We start from the raw sequence: 18,696 nt of genomic DNA on the forward strand, positions 1-18,696 counted from the left end.
GTTATTTGTATCAATTTGTAATTGTATTTTTATTGTTTTTATTATATTTATTGTTATTTTTATGTATATTTTTTTATTTGTTTCGAGAATTTTGCTTACAATTTTTATGTTGTACAGGATATATTATTTTTTGGAACTTTATTTATGTTACATTATATATTCTTTATTTTATAATATTGTATAATGTATTTAGTTTGTATTTATATTTTTATAATGTTTAATGTGATTAAGTTTGGTTAATTAAAAAATAAATGTGATACATATGCGTATATATTTTATATTGTTAATATGTATATAATATGTATCTTTTATTTTTATAAAATATTATAAATAAATGTTCTCTCTATCGATAATACAGTTTTGTGAACACGAAATCTTGCGGGACGTATATTTACTATCCTATACTATCCTGTATATTGTCTGTGGTTGAAGTTGGGTGAAATTAATGTCACTTCAATACTCTAGTGTTATTTTAGTGGAGCTGGAACCGCAGGTTTTAAATATTTAATTGTTGATTATTTTTGCAATTGCTGATATAAAAGAAAGAGTTCATTAATATTTTTAGTAAAATATTAATAATTAGTTATCAATTTTACACCTCATATGACGTCATATTTAAAAAATTAAACAGACACATGTTACAACCGGTTCCAATATTTTTTTTTTCTTTTCACATCAATACATTTACAATTTGTACAATGATTAAACTTATTTTTCTTATATGTAATTATTTATATCAAAGATTATGTTAAGTAATATCGTGATAACTATATTAATGTACTTACTGAGATAATAGTTGTAATATATAATCTCTTATTGGAATTTCTAACCTGCTACGTAAACCGGGTTTTTGAAAAAGATCGTAAAATATTTGTGTCAAAGAATACTATTTATTATTAAATCTCTCAATTAGCAAGTATTTAAAACATTTGATTAAAATTTTACAGTAATATACATTTTTTGCCTTTTCTTACTTTACAGTAATGATGATATAAAAGTTATGATGCAACACTGGAAGATACTTATATAAATATAAAACAACAATAAGAATAATTTATAAGAGAAAAAATATGTTCCTGGGTAATAGAGTATTTATACATATATATATATGTTAAAAAGTATAAAAGTATTATATTATATATATATATATTATATATATATATAATATATTATATATATTATAATATAATACACTTTTAAAATCTAATGTTTATTTGTATAATAAATATCATTGGAAAATATTAATATGTTATAGATATTAATCAATAGATAGCATCTAATTCACAATGAGTACAAGTATGAGTGACGTACAAGGTTCCTTAAAGGAAGCTTTATACGAAACATTGACAGGAATCTTGTCTCCACATCGGGATATTCGACAAGCTGCCGAACAAAGAATTCAAGCACTTGAAGTTACAGAAGAATTTGGTATTCATCTTACCGAATTCGTGATTGATCCTCATGGTCATTTACCAATTAGACAATTAGCATCTATACTTTTAAAGCAGTATGTAGAAACACATTGGACTTCACTAGCTGAAAAATTTAGGCCACCTGAATTAAAACAAGTGACTAAAGAAAGAATTAAAGAGTTATTACCACTTGGATTATGTGAATCTATTAGTAAGGTATTTGATTCTAATACCTTTGTTATAAAGAATTTTTTAATATATATATATATATATATATATATATATATATATATATATAATTTTTTATTTATATAACATATCTATCTATTAACTTAGGTACGTACAGCAGTAGCCTATGCAATATCTGGTATAGCACATTGGGATTGGCCTGAAAATTGGTCTGGATTATTTGATATATTAGTTAATTGTTTGAGTGGAGAAAGCGAATATGCTGTTCATGGGGCAATGAGAGTTCTAACAGAATTTACTCGTGATCTTACCGATACTCAATTACCAAATGTTGGTCCTGTTATATTACAAGAGATGTATAGAATCTTTCAGAGTGAGAGTGTAAGTTTACTAAAATGTTTTGCAATATTGGTTTTATTTTATTGATTTAAAAAAGTATTAAATTTGGTATATTATATAGCAATATTCGATCAGAACACGTGGCCGTGCAGTTGAAATTTTTACGATCATTACAAATCTCGTAGCTGCTACAGGAATTTATCATAAAGGATTTATAGAACAATATTTGCAACCAGTTATTCCTATGTTCTGTGAAAAATTTGTTCAGTGCCTGCGTGTCGCTAATGGTCCAACAAGTGACAGTGGACTTAAAACTGATATTATCAAAGCCATAAACTGCCTTGTTACAAAGTTACCTAAATATGTATCCAACTTTTTACCTCAAATGTTACCACCAGTTTGGGAAACATTAACTGAAAGTGCAAAGATTTATCAAGAAGAAACAGTAAATGGGACTACAGAAACAAATAATAAAGAAGTAGATTCTGATGGTATGTTAAAAATTGTACGAAATAAGAACTTAACATAGATATTAGCAATTTCTAATCTTTTATGGTTTTCAGGTGAAATTATTAATTTTAACAACCTTATCATTGCTATATTTGAATTTGTTCATTCTATTATTGAACATAAAAAGTTTTCAAACCTTGTCAACAATTTACTACAAGAAATAATTTATTATTTAATTATTTTTATGCAAATAACGGATGAACAGATTGAGTTATGGACAACTAATCCTAATCAATTTGTAGAAGAAGATGATCAATGTTTGTTTGCTTATAACGTGAGGATATCAGCGCAGGAATTCTTAGCAGTAAGTACACAAGATATGATTCAATTAGAACAAATTACATATAAATATTGTATTCAGGGTGTTATCAGTCATTTCGAGGAAAGAGCAGTAAATGCACTTTGCGAAGCAATTACGCGGCATATTGAAGCCACAAATAGACTACAAGCTGGAGGAGATGATAATAGCAGTATTGAAAATTGGTGGAAAATACATGAATCTTCCATATTAACATTGAGTATTACAAGAGATGTAGTGATAGAAAAACAACAAGAAGGATTATTGCAATTTGATATTATTAGATTTATGGATACTGTTGTGTTAAATAATTTGAATGATTCAAGTAATGAAAATATTGTTTAAACGCATTTATATTAAAAAACGTAATTTAATTATTTCATATTATTTTATTTACATAATATTTATTTTTTGTAGATGCACCACCGTTACTTCTTGGTCGTTGTTTATGCGTCGGTGGAAGGTATGCTCAATTAATGCCGCCTGAAATGAGCTCAAGATTTCTAGAAGCAACAGTTAATGGTTTACAAGAAAATCAACCATCATGTATTCGTATAAGCGCTGTTAAAGCTATCTATTGGTTCTGTGAGATATCCTGTGCAGATGCTAATAATCCTACCAATAATATTATTAGATCTCACTTACCTAATATATTTCAAGGATTGTTTAATTTATCTAGTCAAGCATCTACAGAAGTTCTAATATTAGTCATGGAAACATTTCAAACAGTAATATCGGTAATTATAATAGCAAAATATTTATCATACTCACAATGTATATATATATATATATATATATATATATATATATATATATATATATATATATATCTTTTTTTATTCTAAATTACAATACATTTTAAAATTTGTTTAAAATTTTACAGCTGGATAAAGCATTTACTGCTTCTGTAGAAAATAAAATATGCCCATTAACAATTGCAGTTTTTTTAAAGTTTCATAGTGATCCAGTAATATTAGATTTGTGTCAGAATATATTTAAAGAATTAACTCAAAATTCTAATTGCATTGAACCTCTGCAAACTCGTTTAATACCAACTTTAGTGAGTATGATGGCCATTACGCCTATGGATAAATCAAAGGATGGTATGAAAATTTCTTACAATGTAAATACAGAGTATGTATTTATTTTAGAAATATATTTATGTTTATTTTTATTAGAGGGAGCTCGCGGAGTAGCTTTGGATATCTTACAAGTTCTCGTTCAATATTCACCAAGACCATTAAGTAATGCTTTGATCGAAACTGCCTTTCCTGCTGCTTGTCATTGCATTCTTAACTCCGAAGATAATGGGACACTACAAAGTGGAGGCGAAGTGATACGTACGTATTTATCTGTAGCTGCACGCCATGTTACTACTCATAGAGACAGCGATGGCCAAACTGGATTACAATATATTTTGCAAATAATTGCACAGTTATTAAATCCTCAGGTAATATTGTAATATAAATATTGTACGTTTTAATTCACAATGAACATAACTATCAAAGTATTAACTTTTTATATATTTATAGTCTAGCGAATTCACAGCAATCTTCGTTGGCCGTTTAGTAACAACTTTGATACGAAACGTTGGAAGTACATTAGGAGAAAATCTTGATTTGTTATTAAAAGCTGTTCTTAGTAAAATGCAAAGGGCCGAAACATTAACAGTCATGCAAAGTTTGATTATGATATATGCTCATCTTATAAATACAGAGTTTGATGCTGTTTTAAATTTCTTGTCAACGGTACCTGGCCCTACTGGGCAAAGTGCTCTTGCCTTTGTGTTGTCTGAATGGGTTAGCAGACAACATCTTTTTTTTGGTAGATATGAACGTAAAGTAGCTACTGTAGCGTTATGTAAAATATTGGAACATGGTGTAACACACGATGACTCCAGATTGAATGAAATCACTGTAAAAGGGGACCAAATATTTTCTGGTAAGGAATTTATTACGTATTATTGTCTTTGAGTTAATTACAAAGTAAAATATTTCATTTATTGTGATCATATTGTTTTTATTTGACTTTTATTGAAATAAATAAAAAATGAATGTTCTCGTGTGTGTGTTTGTGTGTGTGTGTTTGTGTGTGTGTGTGTTTGTGTGTGTGTGTATACACATTTATATATACACTTTCTACATAGGAAATGAAGCTGGTGTAAGGACCAGAAGTAAAGCAGAAGCACAACCTTTTCAATGGACTACTGTGCCTGTTCTTATTAAGATCTTTAAATTAATAATTAATGAGTTATCAAATGATATCGAAGTAATTAATGCTACTCAAGAAAGTGAGGTATGCATATCTATTATAATTATATAATAGATATTACGACTACTTAAATTTATTCAAATGTTATCAAAAATATAATTTAAAATGTAATATTAATATGAAACATTGAATTGCCAGGTATCTGATGACGATGATGACGATACTGAAGGAAATGAAACTTTAATAGATCCAGGAAATGAATCTACTTTATTACGTAAGATATGAATTTTGAATTTTTTTGATTCATTTTATATAATGTGTTTTCTTCTGTTTTCGTACAGATTCAACACACACTTTACTTATGTATGTAATTGAAGAGATCTATTTATATATATATTAATAATTTTCCTTTTTTTATATGTAGATATAGAAGGAGAAGAAGATGATAATGAAGAGGAAGAAGATCTGGATCTTCTGCAAGATTCCATTTATCATTTAAATCTTGGCCAATATTTGCGAGATTTTCTTTCCAATTTTTCAACCCATCATTGTTTTCCTGTATACATTCAACATCTTAATAACCCAGAGCGCAAAGTATTGAACACTTTAAATATTAATTCAACATATATGTAACAGATTGTTGATATAATAATAATGATACAATTTTTCTATTTGATAAAGGATTATTAAAACAACTTTTGTTTTTCTCAGTTATTTACTTTCTCTAACAATTAATATCTTTCAACGTACATTTTTACGTTTCATAGAAAATAATAATACGTACGTATTATGATAATTTATGAGCAATATTCGTATATTCCCGCGCGAAATTGGAAGATGCGCAAGACGTTACTGCGCAAATATCGCGTTGACGCTTCATTGTATGCATGATACACAACAGATCAAAGATATGAGTAAAATCGATACATTTGACTAAGATTTGATTGTATTTCATTTGAACAATATTTTTAATTATTTTATATTATTAAAATGGAGATGGAAGATGGTGAAAATTTATCAAAGCCAACGGGAACTACTCGAATTGAAAAAAATCCTGTTGACTATGACGAAGACAGAGTAAGGTTAGAATATTTTCGGTTGTGTCAAATGTCAACTTTTGAATATGATAATTTTATTCGTGTCTTAGATTTTAATTCTTTAATTTCCTTCTATATCACGTAACGCTCGTGTAAAAAAATCAACGTTCAACAAGTCAAAATTAACAAATATCATATTTGACTCAACCTATTAAGTAAAGTAATTTCAGCAAGTAATTTTCATTAATGCCATTATTTCAGATGCATGAGATGACAGCTTCTTATTCGGAAATATCATTTGATTCCCAATCTTCTCCACCAGTTTCTGAGTTGAGGTCGCTTATTGAATCTCCTGATATAGATGGAAAATATTTGGGAGAATGTCTGGAAAAGATGAATGGTATTGGAAATAGACCAGATCAATTAGATTTAAGAAGTAGAGATTCTAGCCCAAACGAAGAAGAGGATTTAGATCCACCAAGTTATCATAAAGCTATGGGCTATTTACAATTAGAAGGAACGGTAATGCAGGATGGAGATATGGTTTTGTTTGTAACGGAAGACTTGGAAAATAAGATTAAATTGTCCAGTCCAGTTACAAAAAAGGGAGAAACTCCTTCTTTCCCAGGATCACGAAGTTCTACTCCTTGTTTATATAGACAAGCATTAACCCCACAGTTACCTTTACTTGATCATAATGTATTAAATGAATTAGAAATGGAAGCAAGAAAGATAGCTACATCTGTTGATGCTCTTACAGAAAATCTTGCTGCTATTTTACATAGTGTATGTAATGTTTTAATTTACTTTAACAATAAATTGAATAATCTATGATAATATAAAATTATAATTTTTGCAGGCGTCCGCGCTTACAGTAGGTTGTTTGGAAACTTATAGGGATGCAGTATGTAAGACTTGCGATGCCGTAGATCACAATATAAAGTCTATGTATCAGTTAATGGCAAAGTGTGAAGAATTATCAAAATATATGGCACCGATTTATAAGTTGGCAGAGCAAATGTAAGTATTGATGCATTATTAATAAAAAGACATTATATTTATAAATGAAAAATTTTCATTTTTAAATCGACAATTTAAATTATATCATATCGTACGAAATTGAAGTATATGCCGATTCGATTGTATATTCGTTTCTATCCATTTGTTTGATTACAAGTCATTTTGAAAGAGACTTAATGGAGATGAAAGATTAAACGAAGAAAGAACAGATGATACTGTAAATGAAAAATAAAAGCTGTTTCGGTTAATTTCGTTGCAACGATTTCCATAAATATTAAAACAGGTCAAACAGTCATTTCGCTCTGTATGCACAGTCTCGTATTCGCCGGCTCACTATACCGAACCCGTTTCGCTTGCGTTTCAGTAAGGAGATGAAGAGGATGCTGGAACTGTTTGAGAGTGCAATGAATTTATAAAGGTAGAAGCCACCTTATGACATCAACTTCTTGTTTTTTTTTTTTTTTTTTTTTTTTTTTTCCCCAAACGCTTTTGTGAACTCATAGAAAATCCATATCGTTGACAACATTTATCTTGTTAGATTCATTGAAACAGTTAAAGTGATCATTTTCTATTTATCGATCATTTATTGTTATTAATTATACAACTGTAATATTAGATTCGTCACAAGATAGATCAATTATTTTAAAGTAACAATAAGATTAATGTCGTTATATCATCATAAATTCGTCAGGATATGTATATGTTTTATTTATAGATTAATCCTTGTTACATTGTACAAATTGTTATATCATGCGATTGTTTTGTTATACGAATAAACGATGACCAGATGTACACGAAAGGTACGTTTAACACGTTGGATGGCGGGCTATTTTCACGTGATTCACAACGTGTTAAAGAACTTTTTCTCGATCTTCATCAACGTTCTTGTTGACCGTTCTTTGGCTATGATCAAAAAGGGAAGTAGGAAGGAGGGAGAAAAAAGGGCTGACTCGTGCGCACGAGACGGCATAATGACCGACGATAAATAAAAGATGGTGCGGCAGATAGCTGCCCTGTTTTACCTCGACCCGCTTTTACGAAACCTGATCGTCTCACGGCTGCCCTTTGCCGAGCGTTACCGCGAACTTCAAACCGACGCGATTACGTATGCGATTGCGTGTTGACGTGCATTTCAAAGAGATATCGTCAAGTCAACGCACTTTTGGAAACTAATTTCTTCTCGACGATAAGAAAGTTCGCGAGGAAAGAAAGAAGTAGAATAAAAAAAAAAAAAAATAAACGAAAGTTTTATATATATATATTCATATATATTCTTGAGAACGATGATGTCTTCCTTCTTTCGAAGCTTGATCGCAAAGTTATTCATTTCGTCGTCTTTGATCATTTCCCGTTAGACTCTTCGCAGTTTCTTATCGTTAGCAAATTACTTGGAGCTTGGGAGTGCATTCTCTTGAGGGATGTAAGCTCGATGAGAAACGAAGAGAGAGAGAGAGAGAGAGAGAGAGAGATAGAGTCAGAAAGAACTAAAGACAGAAATACGTTTGGCAATGCCACGAGGAGAAGCTATGGTGAAAGAAAATGAAACGAACAGGAACACGTGACTGCGTCGTCGCACAAATATCGTCAAATTCCAGTGTTTGCCTCGCGCATCGGTTAGCTTGTGCGAACATACGAATCACAAGATTGCGGTGATGTCGGAGATGCAGAAAAGGTAAACTACAAATGCTTGACAGATCACAGGCCGCTAATTAAAAGTCTCCTCGTCACCACGAAAGCTTTCCTCTTTTGGTAAGAGACAGAAGTATATCTACCCTTTTTCGTTTTCTTTTTCTTTATCTTCCTTTCTCTCTCTCTCTCTCTCTCTCTCTCTCTCTCTTTCTCTCTTTCTCTCTCTTTCTCTCTTTTTCTATCTTCAACACTCTCCTATATCTTACTACCCGTCCTTTTCGAAAGCTGCTCACGATAAAAGGCAAGAAACCGTCTGTTATCTTTGGTTTCTTTTCTTTCTTCGTCCCTTTTATCTTCTACTCTTTTTTCCTTTCTCACACGTGTTTTTCACCATCATCGTAGATCGTGTATCCGAACCAAATGTATGCATGTAAACGCGTACCTTTGCGTACGTGGTCATTGTCCCTTTATGTTACTTTCTGTCTGTCTCTTTTTTCTTCCGTCTCATTATCCTTAACTAATGAGTTACAATCCCTTTTCGAAGTGCGCGCGTGCGTCCGTCCTTGTCTCTTCGTTGCGCCTCAATGAGAAAGACAAAGAAAAAAGAATTCTTCTGTAGTTTTTCTTTCTTCTTTTTTATTTATTTTTTTTTTAAATGATTTATCCTTATTCGAAGAAACTCCAGGATAAATTCTCTTTAACGGCTTTCTCGATCGATCCTCGAATGTTTTTCAATGTAATAGACAAGAGAGAAAGATGAAGATAGAGAAATATCGATTTTTTTTTCATTCATAGTCGAATGACGAAAAGTTGTGAGATCGATTTTTGCGCTTTAATTTCCGGATAAAGGAGGACCAACTTTGATATCGGCTTTATTACAGTTAACTCCTATCTTGTGTTTCCAACTGAACAATTTTTCTATGATTCATACTATTCTCACTCTTTCTTTTTCTTTCTTTCTTTCTTTCTTTCCTTTTCCTTTTCTTTCTTTCTTACGAGAATCGTCCGATAATCAGGCATCTGTCGTAAAAATGGCTCGTCTGATATACGAAATACGTACGTATTAGAAGGATCGTAAGTGGTAAAGGAGAACCGTTCGGGGCCAAAATTTCATAATCCCAGTCTTAACAAGAAAAGTTGCATAAAAAGCGACTGAAAAGTTGTGAAGTTTTCCTGCCGCCGTCTCGCTTGTAATCCAGCCGCTCCAACCCTTCCTCATCGCGCCGTCCTCGAAGCCCACTCATAATTACCAAAGTTAATTTGCGAAGCGCGATTTAATTGGTTGGTTCTTGAAGGTTCCTTAAACTTCAGAGAGAGAGAGAGAGAGAGAGAGAGAGAGAGAGAGAGAGTGTGTGGGTGTGTGAGTGGGAGTTTTACGAAGGTTTACACTTATTAATGCGACGAAAGGAAGCGAACTCATGCACCCTTCTTCTTCTTCTCTTTCTTTTTCTTCTTCTTCTTCTTCTTCCTCCCGAGAGATGCCAGAGTCCTTCTCTTTTCTCATGCGCTCGAGTGCCCTTCCTTCCGCGATTTCTTTTCCCCACCCCTCTCGTTTTTTTTTTCACGTTTTCCTACCATTCCATCCTTGAGTATTTCCATCGAGGAAACACCTGCGTCCAGACTGTATTCTCTTTCTTTCTTTCTCTCTCTCTCTTTCTTTCTTTTTTGCTTCGATCTTTCCTTCGTCCTCGATAATCTCTAAAAAGGAATAGACAAGTATTTAAACGGAATTGTTCGATTCCTACTTTAAAGTAGATGTGTGAAGATTAGTAGAAGTGGTAAAGAGAAAGAGATGAAATTCGGAGAAAGCGATAGGGAATAATGCAGAAACGACCGAAACCACAAATGCTGCGACCAACGTACGGTCTGTGGTCAGAGAAAAGAGAGATAGAGATAGTAAGAGGGAGAATAAGAGAAAGAAAGAGAGAGGAGAAGCAAGCAGATCGGCGAGGTTGGACTGGTCGAAGAAAGGAACGAAAGGAAAGAGAAGAAGAAAAAGGAACAGAGAAAGAGAAAGAGAAAGAGCAGTGCATAGCATAGGGTGCATTGTGCAGACTGCTAGTCGGGCATCGAACTAGAGGAAGGGTCTGCGGCCTCTTTGTTCTTATTCCTTTCCTGTTCTTCGTGTCCTTTCACACTCTCTTTATCCGTTTCCTACGTTTCCCTTTACTTTTCCGTCAATCAGGTCTGTTTCCTCTTGCTAAAGACGACCCTCTTAATGTATTATCATGTTAACCTAATGCCATTAAACAATAATTATGTGTGGTCTTTTTATATATCGTCCGACTTTATTTTATCTTCGAATGTAAACAATCAATCATTGTTACTTATTATTTACATCTTTACGAATGATGATATATAAATGGAAGAAGTAAAAACAAATATTTTTCTCCTTGGAAAAAATCTTGTTTAAAAAATAAATCGTTATTATTAATATATAAAATAATTTGCAATAGTAGTAACTAACCAACAATTAATTATTAATAGAAAGAAAGAGGAGAGTAAGGTAGAGAATACGATGTATGAATAAAATGATAATTCATAGAATATATATATATACGCATATTTAGATAAAGAAAGTAAATAGTAAAAGATAAAGAAGGATAGAGGAGACATTTTCTTTCTTGGCGATTCGCGCGGTCGAACGCCTGTCTCGCGCTCTCGTCCTCGTAACTCCCCCACCTCTTAACGCGCCTACCAACGACGACGACGACGACAACGATGGTGGCGGCGATACGCAGTGGTGGGGATACCGCGCGACTGTCGAGAGCACTCATGCTGGAGTCTCAGTCGACGCCGAGCCGTCACGCGCGTTGGCTTAGTTGCTTTGTTTCGTTTGTGAAAACATCGTCGCGTGAACATTCGACAAAACTTTTTTTCTCTTTATCTTTCTCACTTTCTATTTATTAATCATTATTTTCGAGTTAGATCTACGATCGCGAGGGTGCATTGATAAAAGTTTTCGGTGGAGCCTGATTGGTTCACATAGGTCCAGCGATAATGTTTGACTACTGTCTACGCGTTACTACTATTTCCGGTGTCGCGTGAGTGTCGATCGTAAGCGCTCGAAAGATTCGTCGAGCGAGAAGAGGAATGTCCTAAACGTGCGTTGCACACTTTTGTTTCTATATCTACCATTGAATTCATCGGTACTCGTCATCACCTTTAACCTTCCTTTACTCCTACATTGTACCAAGGAGGATCCATAAGACACGGGATAACCTTTCGATTCGTCTTCTGCTTCTTCCTCTTCGACATGGACTTCGTTATACTTAAGGTAATTCATTATAAATAATATGATCAATTTCATCGAATTTATTTTCTTTTATATATACATATACATATATATATATATATTATGTGTTGTTTGTGTAACGTTAGATTCTCTTGTTATTTCCTCTTCCTGAAACTCTTGAGTGAAATATGATCTCTCTCTTTCTACTTTGCCATGGCGTTCGTGGAATTTACCTTTTCAACGTGCGAACTTTGCAAACTTTTACAGAGTTTTTCGGCATGTCTCTCTTTCCCTTTTTTTTCCCTCTCCTTTCTCTCTCTCTCTCTTTTTCTTTCTCTTTTTTCTTTCTCTTTTTTCTTTCTCTTTTTTCTTTCCATCGTCGTGTCGTGTCGTTATCACCGATGCTATGGCACGCTTGTCGTGCTTCTCTCTTCCTTTTTCTTTTTTTCTTTCTTTCGTACCTTTAACGGTTTTTGCGAAGAATTCGACAGAGAAGGATAAAGAGAGTTAGAGAGTTCGTTTTTTTTTTCTTTTTCTTTCGTACTTTCAACGAGTTTTTTCTTCTTTTACTGGACGGAGAAAGAAATAAAAAAGAAAGAGAGAGAGAGAGAGAGAGAGAGAGAGAGAGAGAGAGAGAGAGAAAGAGAGAGTAATATAATGTTCGTTATGATTTTTTCAAACGAAGAGTTCGTTAGGATTTTTTCAAACTGCGCGGTATTTTTATCGAGTCCTGCGTATGTTACGCGTTCACGAAAGATCATTGTAGAAAGTATTTTGAAAATACATCATTGAATTATATGAAAATGCGAAGGAAGTGAGTAATATAATTTTAAGTTTATTTAATCGAAGGAAAGGTAGAAGTTCCTTCGTTTAATCGAAGTAAGATAAGAAATTTCTCGAGTGTCGTTGAGTCTTTAACAATAAGACGTCGTTCTTTCCAGAGTTTAACCTATAAATGGAAGAAGTACGGTAAGCGTTAGGAACGACTAAGATATTTTCTTTTTCTTTTTCTTTTTTTTTTTTTCCATCAAGTTTTATTTCGCTATACATCTCGTAGGAGAACAAATTATATTCGTTTTTACATCCAACAGAGTTTGCTACCCTTCGAAATTAACTTATCGTCTCGTCCGATCTCGTCTTTGCCTTTTTTCCTTCTTTCTTTCTTTCTTTCTTTCTTTCATTTTTTTTTCTCTTTTTTTTTCTTTTTCTTTTTCTTTTTTTTTGTCAAGAAATCTTAGATAGTACTCATACGTGATTTGAATTCAAAAGATATGTATGTATGCATGTATGTTTCCAAAGTTGGAATGTAGATAGAAACTTGATATTATTTTATCTTTTTTTAAATCTGAATCATCCTATCTTTTTGACTACCGTCGAGGAAACGGGGGATAGGAAAAAAAAAAAAATAAAAAAAAGAAAAAAGGAAATCGCAAGATGTTTATGGTTATGGGAGACCTGGTAGCAACTTTATCGTACAATAGCCGCTTATCAGAGGTCGCTCTTCACATTTGCCTTAAAGACGCCATTGCTCTTAACGCTTGGACTCAAAGGGAGGGACGATAAAGTTCTCGAATTCGCGAATATCTTTTCTTCCCTTATCGGAAGTTTCGTGAGTGCTTCCATAGGAGCTTGTCAGGAAAGAGAAAAGAAAAGAAAAGAAAGAAAGAGAGAGAGAGAGAGAGAGAGAATGAGTGAAAGAGACGAAATGATCGATAGAAAATAAAATGGGTCTATCATTTCTTCTTTAACTTGACAAATATACCATTGTGTGGACAGTGATCGTGTTTCTCGTAGATACATAGTTTTTAAAGAAAGAGAGAAAGAAAAAGGAAAAAACAAAAAAGAACAAAAAAAAATAAAAAGAAATCAAATTGCCTAGAGTTGTTTCTAAGATCGTAAGAAAATCATTGTAAGAGACGATAGGTAAAGTTTCTTCGAAGTGTTAGCTAGAAAGAAATTTCTCATTTACATGGAGATAAGGTAAAAAGTCACTGTTGAAGGGGAAAGAAACTCTCTCTCTCTCTCTCTCTCTCTCTCTCTCTCTCTCTCTCTCTCTCTCTCTCTCTCTCTCTCTCTCTCTCTCTCTCTCCTCTCAGTCAATAGAATTCGCGTTGTTAGGGCTGCGAGAATTTACTTGTATTCCGATTCTGAGCTTGATTATTAGAAAACGCATTAACGTCGAAAGGTGACGATGGAGAATGAAGAGGAGGAGGAAGGGATGGAGGAGGTGACAAACTGGGATGATTTCGTAGATTAAATTCGACTTTCTTCGACGAGGCATCCAAAAAGACGATTTAGAAAGTACGAGGAGAATTACAAACGTTATCAGAATTTTCCTCGTTTACCTTCCTCGAAGTAGACGAAGTGAGAACGAAAGGAAATTATTTCTCTAATAATTTCTCACAACGGACTACTGTCGTCGTCGTCGTCGTCGTCGTCGTCGTTTCGATTTTCTCTCTCTTTCTCTCGTTATCGCGGAAAAGTGAGTCCGCGAAAAGTTTATCGTCGTTGAATCGTCATTTTAACAGTACACCTCGTTGAGTTCTCGATAAATCATCTCTATCGTTCAGAAAGGAAGGTATACGATTGCTTTAAAAATGGAAAAGAGGAAAGAGGTAAAAATCTCGGATTTTTAAATTCGTTCAAAGGACGACGTCGATGACGTCGACTTGATGGTTGCTTGACGGCGGCGGTATCGTTTTGTCTCGACCCACGCATATCGTTCTTAGAAACCCAGGTGTACGATAAAGAACGATAAACGAAGTTTCATAGTACGCGGTAGATTACCATGGACGACTACGATTACGGCTACGACTACGACGAGAAGCCATCCAAACTACGAGATATCAGAGAGAGAACCTGCTATTTTTACAAAACCATTTATATATGCTTATGTATATATATATATATATATATATATATATATATATATATATATATATGTACTTATGTGGCTTACTCTCTTTCCATAATTCTTTTTCTCTTTCTATTTTTTTTTCTATCTTTCTCAATATAATATTCCATATACAAACAGTAGGATATTTGTATGCATCCATCGACGTCGTTATATCTTCACGAATGTATTGTATTTATATCGTTATTATTAATTACCAGAAATTAGTCGATCGTAATCGGCTTACCTACCGTTAGGTGGGGGCGGGGAAGAGAGAGGGGAAACAGTCAGTATTAACCAATTTATGCAGGGGAATGTATTACGAATGTTCATTTAATGTTTTTGGATTATCACGATAGTTAAATGATCTTACAATTAGTTATACGTGTATATTATCAACTATATTTCTTTAAAATATTTTACGTAATATTCTATATAGAACGTATTACCGAAAAGTATCTTTTTTTTTTTATATTATTATTATTATTAATAATAATAATAATAATATTATTATTATTATTGGAGAGAACACACATTTATCGTACGTTTTTGTTAAATGTATAGGACAGAATCGACTTGGATATATACGTAATATGTAAATGAAAGGATATCGATCGACGTCGATGTTATTATTATCACGCTTGTCCTCCTACATGTTGTACTGTAGGTGAGTGTTAAACGCTTCGTTATAACCAGGAGAAGAGCGCATCTAACCGCACGATCATTATCGATCTGATGGAAAGGCTTTTCATTTGCTACAATGTCATCCTAGTTCCGGCAACGTTTGTTATTATGGAATTGTTTAAAGACATTTGATCGGTGTGTATCGTGTACATGTGTAGATAAATAGAAACCTGCTTTCTGCTTCGGATTTCTATCTATCTCTATGTGTGTATGTATATATACACACACACACACAAATATAAAAGTATATAGTGTATAGTATATAGTATATATATTCTCATTTGTATGGGTTCGGTCGTCGTCCGTCGATGGTGTAGAAGAAGCAGCAAGAGTGGTATCGAGAAAGGCTCGCCTAAACTACCGCATTTATCTCCGTCTTTTACCGTGGCTACATTTATCATGCAGCTTTGATGGTGTACTACGTATATTTCTTGAGTGTTTGCGCATCGTCGTTTTGCGTAAGCGAGCAAGTACTCGAGGAAGACTTTTTAATCCATCCTTGCATGTATATACATAGATATATCGTGTCTCTCTCGTTGAACTTTGGACAAAGCCCGATTATACCTCTAAGACTGTGCCCCGATTGTCCTCCCAGTCCACAACGTTGGACGTTGTTCATTGTGTATGCCTACCACCATCTTCTTCTACCTCCGTTATATTTCTTTTCAATATGTCACTAGAAGGGATCAGTCCTTCGATTTTTACGGTAACCACTTCTTAAAGTGGAACCATTGGTATCATCCATCGTGGCTTGCTGCCTATCTTGAGAATCATAAGAATGCGTGAGCGTTACTGTTTTCTCAATTGAAAGATTCTTCTTTGAGAAAGAAAGAAAAATCTGATCTTTTAAAAGGACTATATTTGTATTTTCTTTTTTTTTTTTCTTCTTTTCTTTTTTCCTTTGGTCTTAACATTGAAATTAAATTAAAGATTATCCTTCCTTCCTTCCTTCTCTCCTCTCTTCCTTCCTTCCTTGCTTCCTTCCTTCCTTCCTATCTTCTATCCTTTCTTCCTTTATTTCGTCCCACTTCGACTTCATATATATTCATGGTGTTAAACATCGTGGACCTGGTAAATATTCATTCTTCTATACAGAGGGAAGATAATCGAATCTGTCTCTCTCTCTCTCTCTCTCTCTCTCTCTCTTTCTACCCTCTTCATTCTCTCTCTTTCTACCCCCTCTGTTTTTGTTCTTCCGTGAAGAAGAAAAAAATTCAAAACTAAAAATTCAACTTCGAAGGTCAATCGAGATGTTAACAACGATAAGATTAAGCGATTAATCGAATACTTTGTTAGCGTCAAAATCAAATAAACTTTTCGTTTTCTAACTAAAATAGCTCGTTGATTCGAGAAAGAGAGAGAGTAACTAAGGAGTTCGAGAAGTAATGAGGAGTAGGAGAAAAATAAAAAAAAGAAGAAAAGAACTAGAAAAAAGAAAATAAAAGACGTCCCATGGAGCTGAAGAGAAAGACACCATTGGTCGAGGATAAAGCGTTTAGAGTAAGTGCTTGGCAATAAACGCTTGCCCTCATGCGCGATATTACATCGTCGTGCGCTCGAGTGCGTTTTCATTTCTTTTGGACGTGAAGTGGACGAGGAGTGTCGTCGCCCAATTAGTAGTGGGAATTCGATCGATCGTGATCGCTGGGAGCGGCTGTAAAGATATTATATATATATGTGTGTGTGCATATATATATATATCGTATCAGAAATATTTATTTATTTTTTCAGAAGCTAAAAGTTTTTCTAGATTAAAAACGACATTTGCACGTACATTTGTTGTATGTTTTATATTTATTTAGGAATTTTTTCAGCGTAAGAAATCATTTAATAAAGAATTTAAAAGGATTTAAATAGAAATATATATATATATATATATATATTATATTATTTTATTTATATAAACATTTATATATAGATGCGAATGGCAATTAATTTAACATTATTATTATATTATCGTTATATCGTATAAAGCGGTTTCATTATATGATTTAACGTAATTTTATTTGCTTGGTTATACTGAATGCGATAGATTGATTTTGTTTACATTTATACGAATAACGCGCGTGAAAATGTTTTTATTGTTCTATTATTATCAAGTTGTAACGTCGAATTGATTGATATGCATTACGAAAAGTATCAACTTTCAATTTTTAGTACATTCATAATTCATACTTAATTAAAAAAAAGTTACTGTCATATATATGTAATTTCAAAGATATATCGAAAAAATTTTACTTGTGTTTCTTTTTCTTTTTTTTTTTCTTTTGGAGTCGCTTTAACTCGAGAGATAAGTTTGCAATGTGAATTAAATAAACATTAAATGTAACTTCTATAAAAACAATATGGAAATGAAAATTTTGAAACGGTACGTTTTGAAACAAGATACTATTATGGAATATAAACTGTAAAATGTCTACAACATTAGAATTCAACTAAAAAAAAATAAAAAAAAAATATATATATATATATATATATATATATATATATAAGAGGATTTATCAGTAATGATGCTTAAAGGTCTTATCCCGAGAGAATTTAATTCAATTTTATAATAATATTGTCAATTAAATAAATTGGTTTATCTTGTTTATATTTGATTAAGTTCCATTTATTTTATTAGAGTTTGTTTTTTGTTTCATTTAAAAAAGAAACATTTATATTTTTATTATTGCAATAGAACGGTTGACAATCTATTTAATGTAATCACTTTTACAGTTAGAAGCTAAAAGTGTTAAATTTCACGATGGATTACTGAAACATGCGTTAGGTTTCGTAACGAAAAAACATAACGCCATTATTCTTCGTCGTTGTGACACGAAAACACGTTAAACTTTTCGAGAAGAAAATCGAAACGTATTGCATTACGTGGTTTCAAAGTTTAAACTAACTGTCAGTTTTCCGTAGGACGAAATGAAAAGGTGTTACTTCTCATAAACGTACATATAACGTCGAAATATAGTTTAGAGCAAAGATTCGAGGTTTAGGATTCGGGGTAGGAGAAAGGGGGAGGAATAGGGATAAGGAAAGGAAGAAAAGAAAAGAGTTATAAGAAAATGATTGGCCGGTTAGAGAGTATATATGTACGTTTGTGGTGTAGCGCGTACGCGCGTAATTTCATAGGGAGCATAATTTTCGCACTTAGCGCGGACGTTTCTCCTCTACTGCTGTCGCTAAAACGTTGGAGCGCTTTTTGAAGCATACTCGAGACGCAGAGTAAGGTAGAACACGTAGTGCTA

At 32.9% G+C, this 18,696-nt stretch overlaps 3 protein-coding genes across 6 annotated transcripts in view; all 3 read left to right on the forward strand.

Moving 5' to 3' along the window:
* The first annotated feature begins 413 nt into the window (after positions 1-413).
* LOC124946427 (importin-9) lies at positions 414-5,664 on the forward strand. Its single transcript, XM_047487119.1, has 14 exons — positions 414-493; positions 982-1,080; positions 1,256-1,628; positions 1,749-1,982; positions 2,062-2,431; positions 2,504-2,754; positions 2,812-3,073; positions 3,166-3,485; positions 3,632-3,851; positions 3,927-4,198; positions 4,281-4,689; positions 4,895-5,043; positions 5,158-5,233; positions 5,384-5,664. Exons 3-14 carry the CDS (start codon positions 1,287-1,289, stop codon positions 5,590-5,592), a joined length of 3,114 nt encoding a protein of 1,037 aa, XP_047343075.1. The 5' UTR covers positions 414-493; positions 982-1,080; positions 1,256-1,286; the 3' UTR covers positions 5,593-5,664.
* A 132-nt stretch (positions 5,665-5,796) lies between these two features.
* On the forward strand, positions 5,797-7,512 carry LOC124946428 (BLOC-1-related complex subunit 6). 2 transcript variants are annotated; one of them, XM_047487120.1, is made up of 4 exons: positions 5,797-6,036; positions 6,258-6,782; positions 6,856-7,016; positions 7,381-7,512. In XM_047487120.1, the coding sequence occupies exons 1-4, from the start codon at positions 5,950-5,952 to the stop codon at positions 7,430-7,432; spliced, it is 825 nt and encodes a 274-aa protein (XP_047343076.1). In that variant the 5' UTR covers positions 5,797-5,949; the 3' UTR covers positions 7,433-7,512. The 2 variants fall into 2 exon arrangements, with proteins under 2 accessions (XP_047343076.1, XP_047343077.1); XM_047487121.1 differs by having other exon boundaries at positions 5,886-6,041.
* Positions 7,513-11,404: 3,892 nt separating this feature from the next.
* LOC124957757 (E3 ubiquitin-protein ligase PDZRN3-like) overlaps positions 11,405-18,696 on the forward strand; it is a 161,067-nt gene continuing 153,775 nt past the window's right edge. The window contains exons 1-2 of one of the 3 annotated variants that reach the window (XM_047515042.1): positions 11,405-11,749; positions 11,843-11,922. In XM_047515042.1, coding sequence (XP_047370998.1) covers positions 11,902-11,922 — 21 coding nt within the window. In that variant the 5' untranslated portion in view covers positions 11,405-11,749; positions 11,843-11,901. Of the gene's footprint in view, positions 11,923-18,696 lie in introns of all 3 variants that reach the window. The other 2 variants (XM_047515043.1, XM_047515041.1) reach the window with 2 other exon arrangements.

Source organism: Vespa velutina, chromosome 2, assembly GCF_912470025.1.
Source record: "Vespa velutina chromosome 2, iVesVel2.1, whole genome shotgun sequence".
Lineage (NCBI taxonomy): Eukaryota > Metazoa > Arthropoda > Insecta > Hymenoptera > Vespidae > Vespa > Vespa velutina.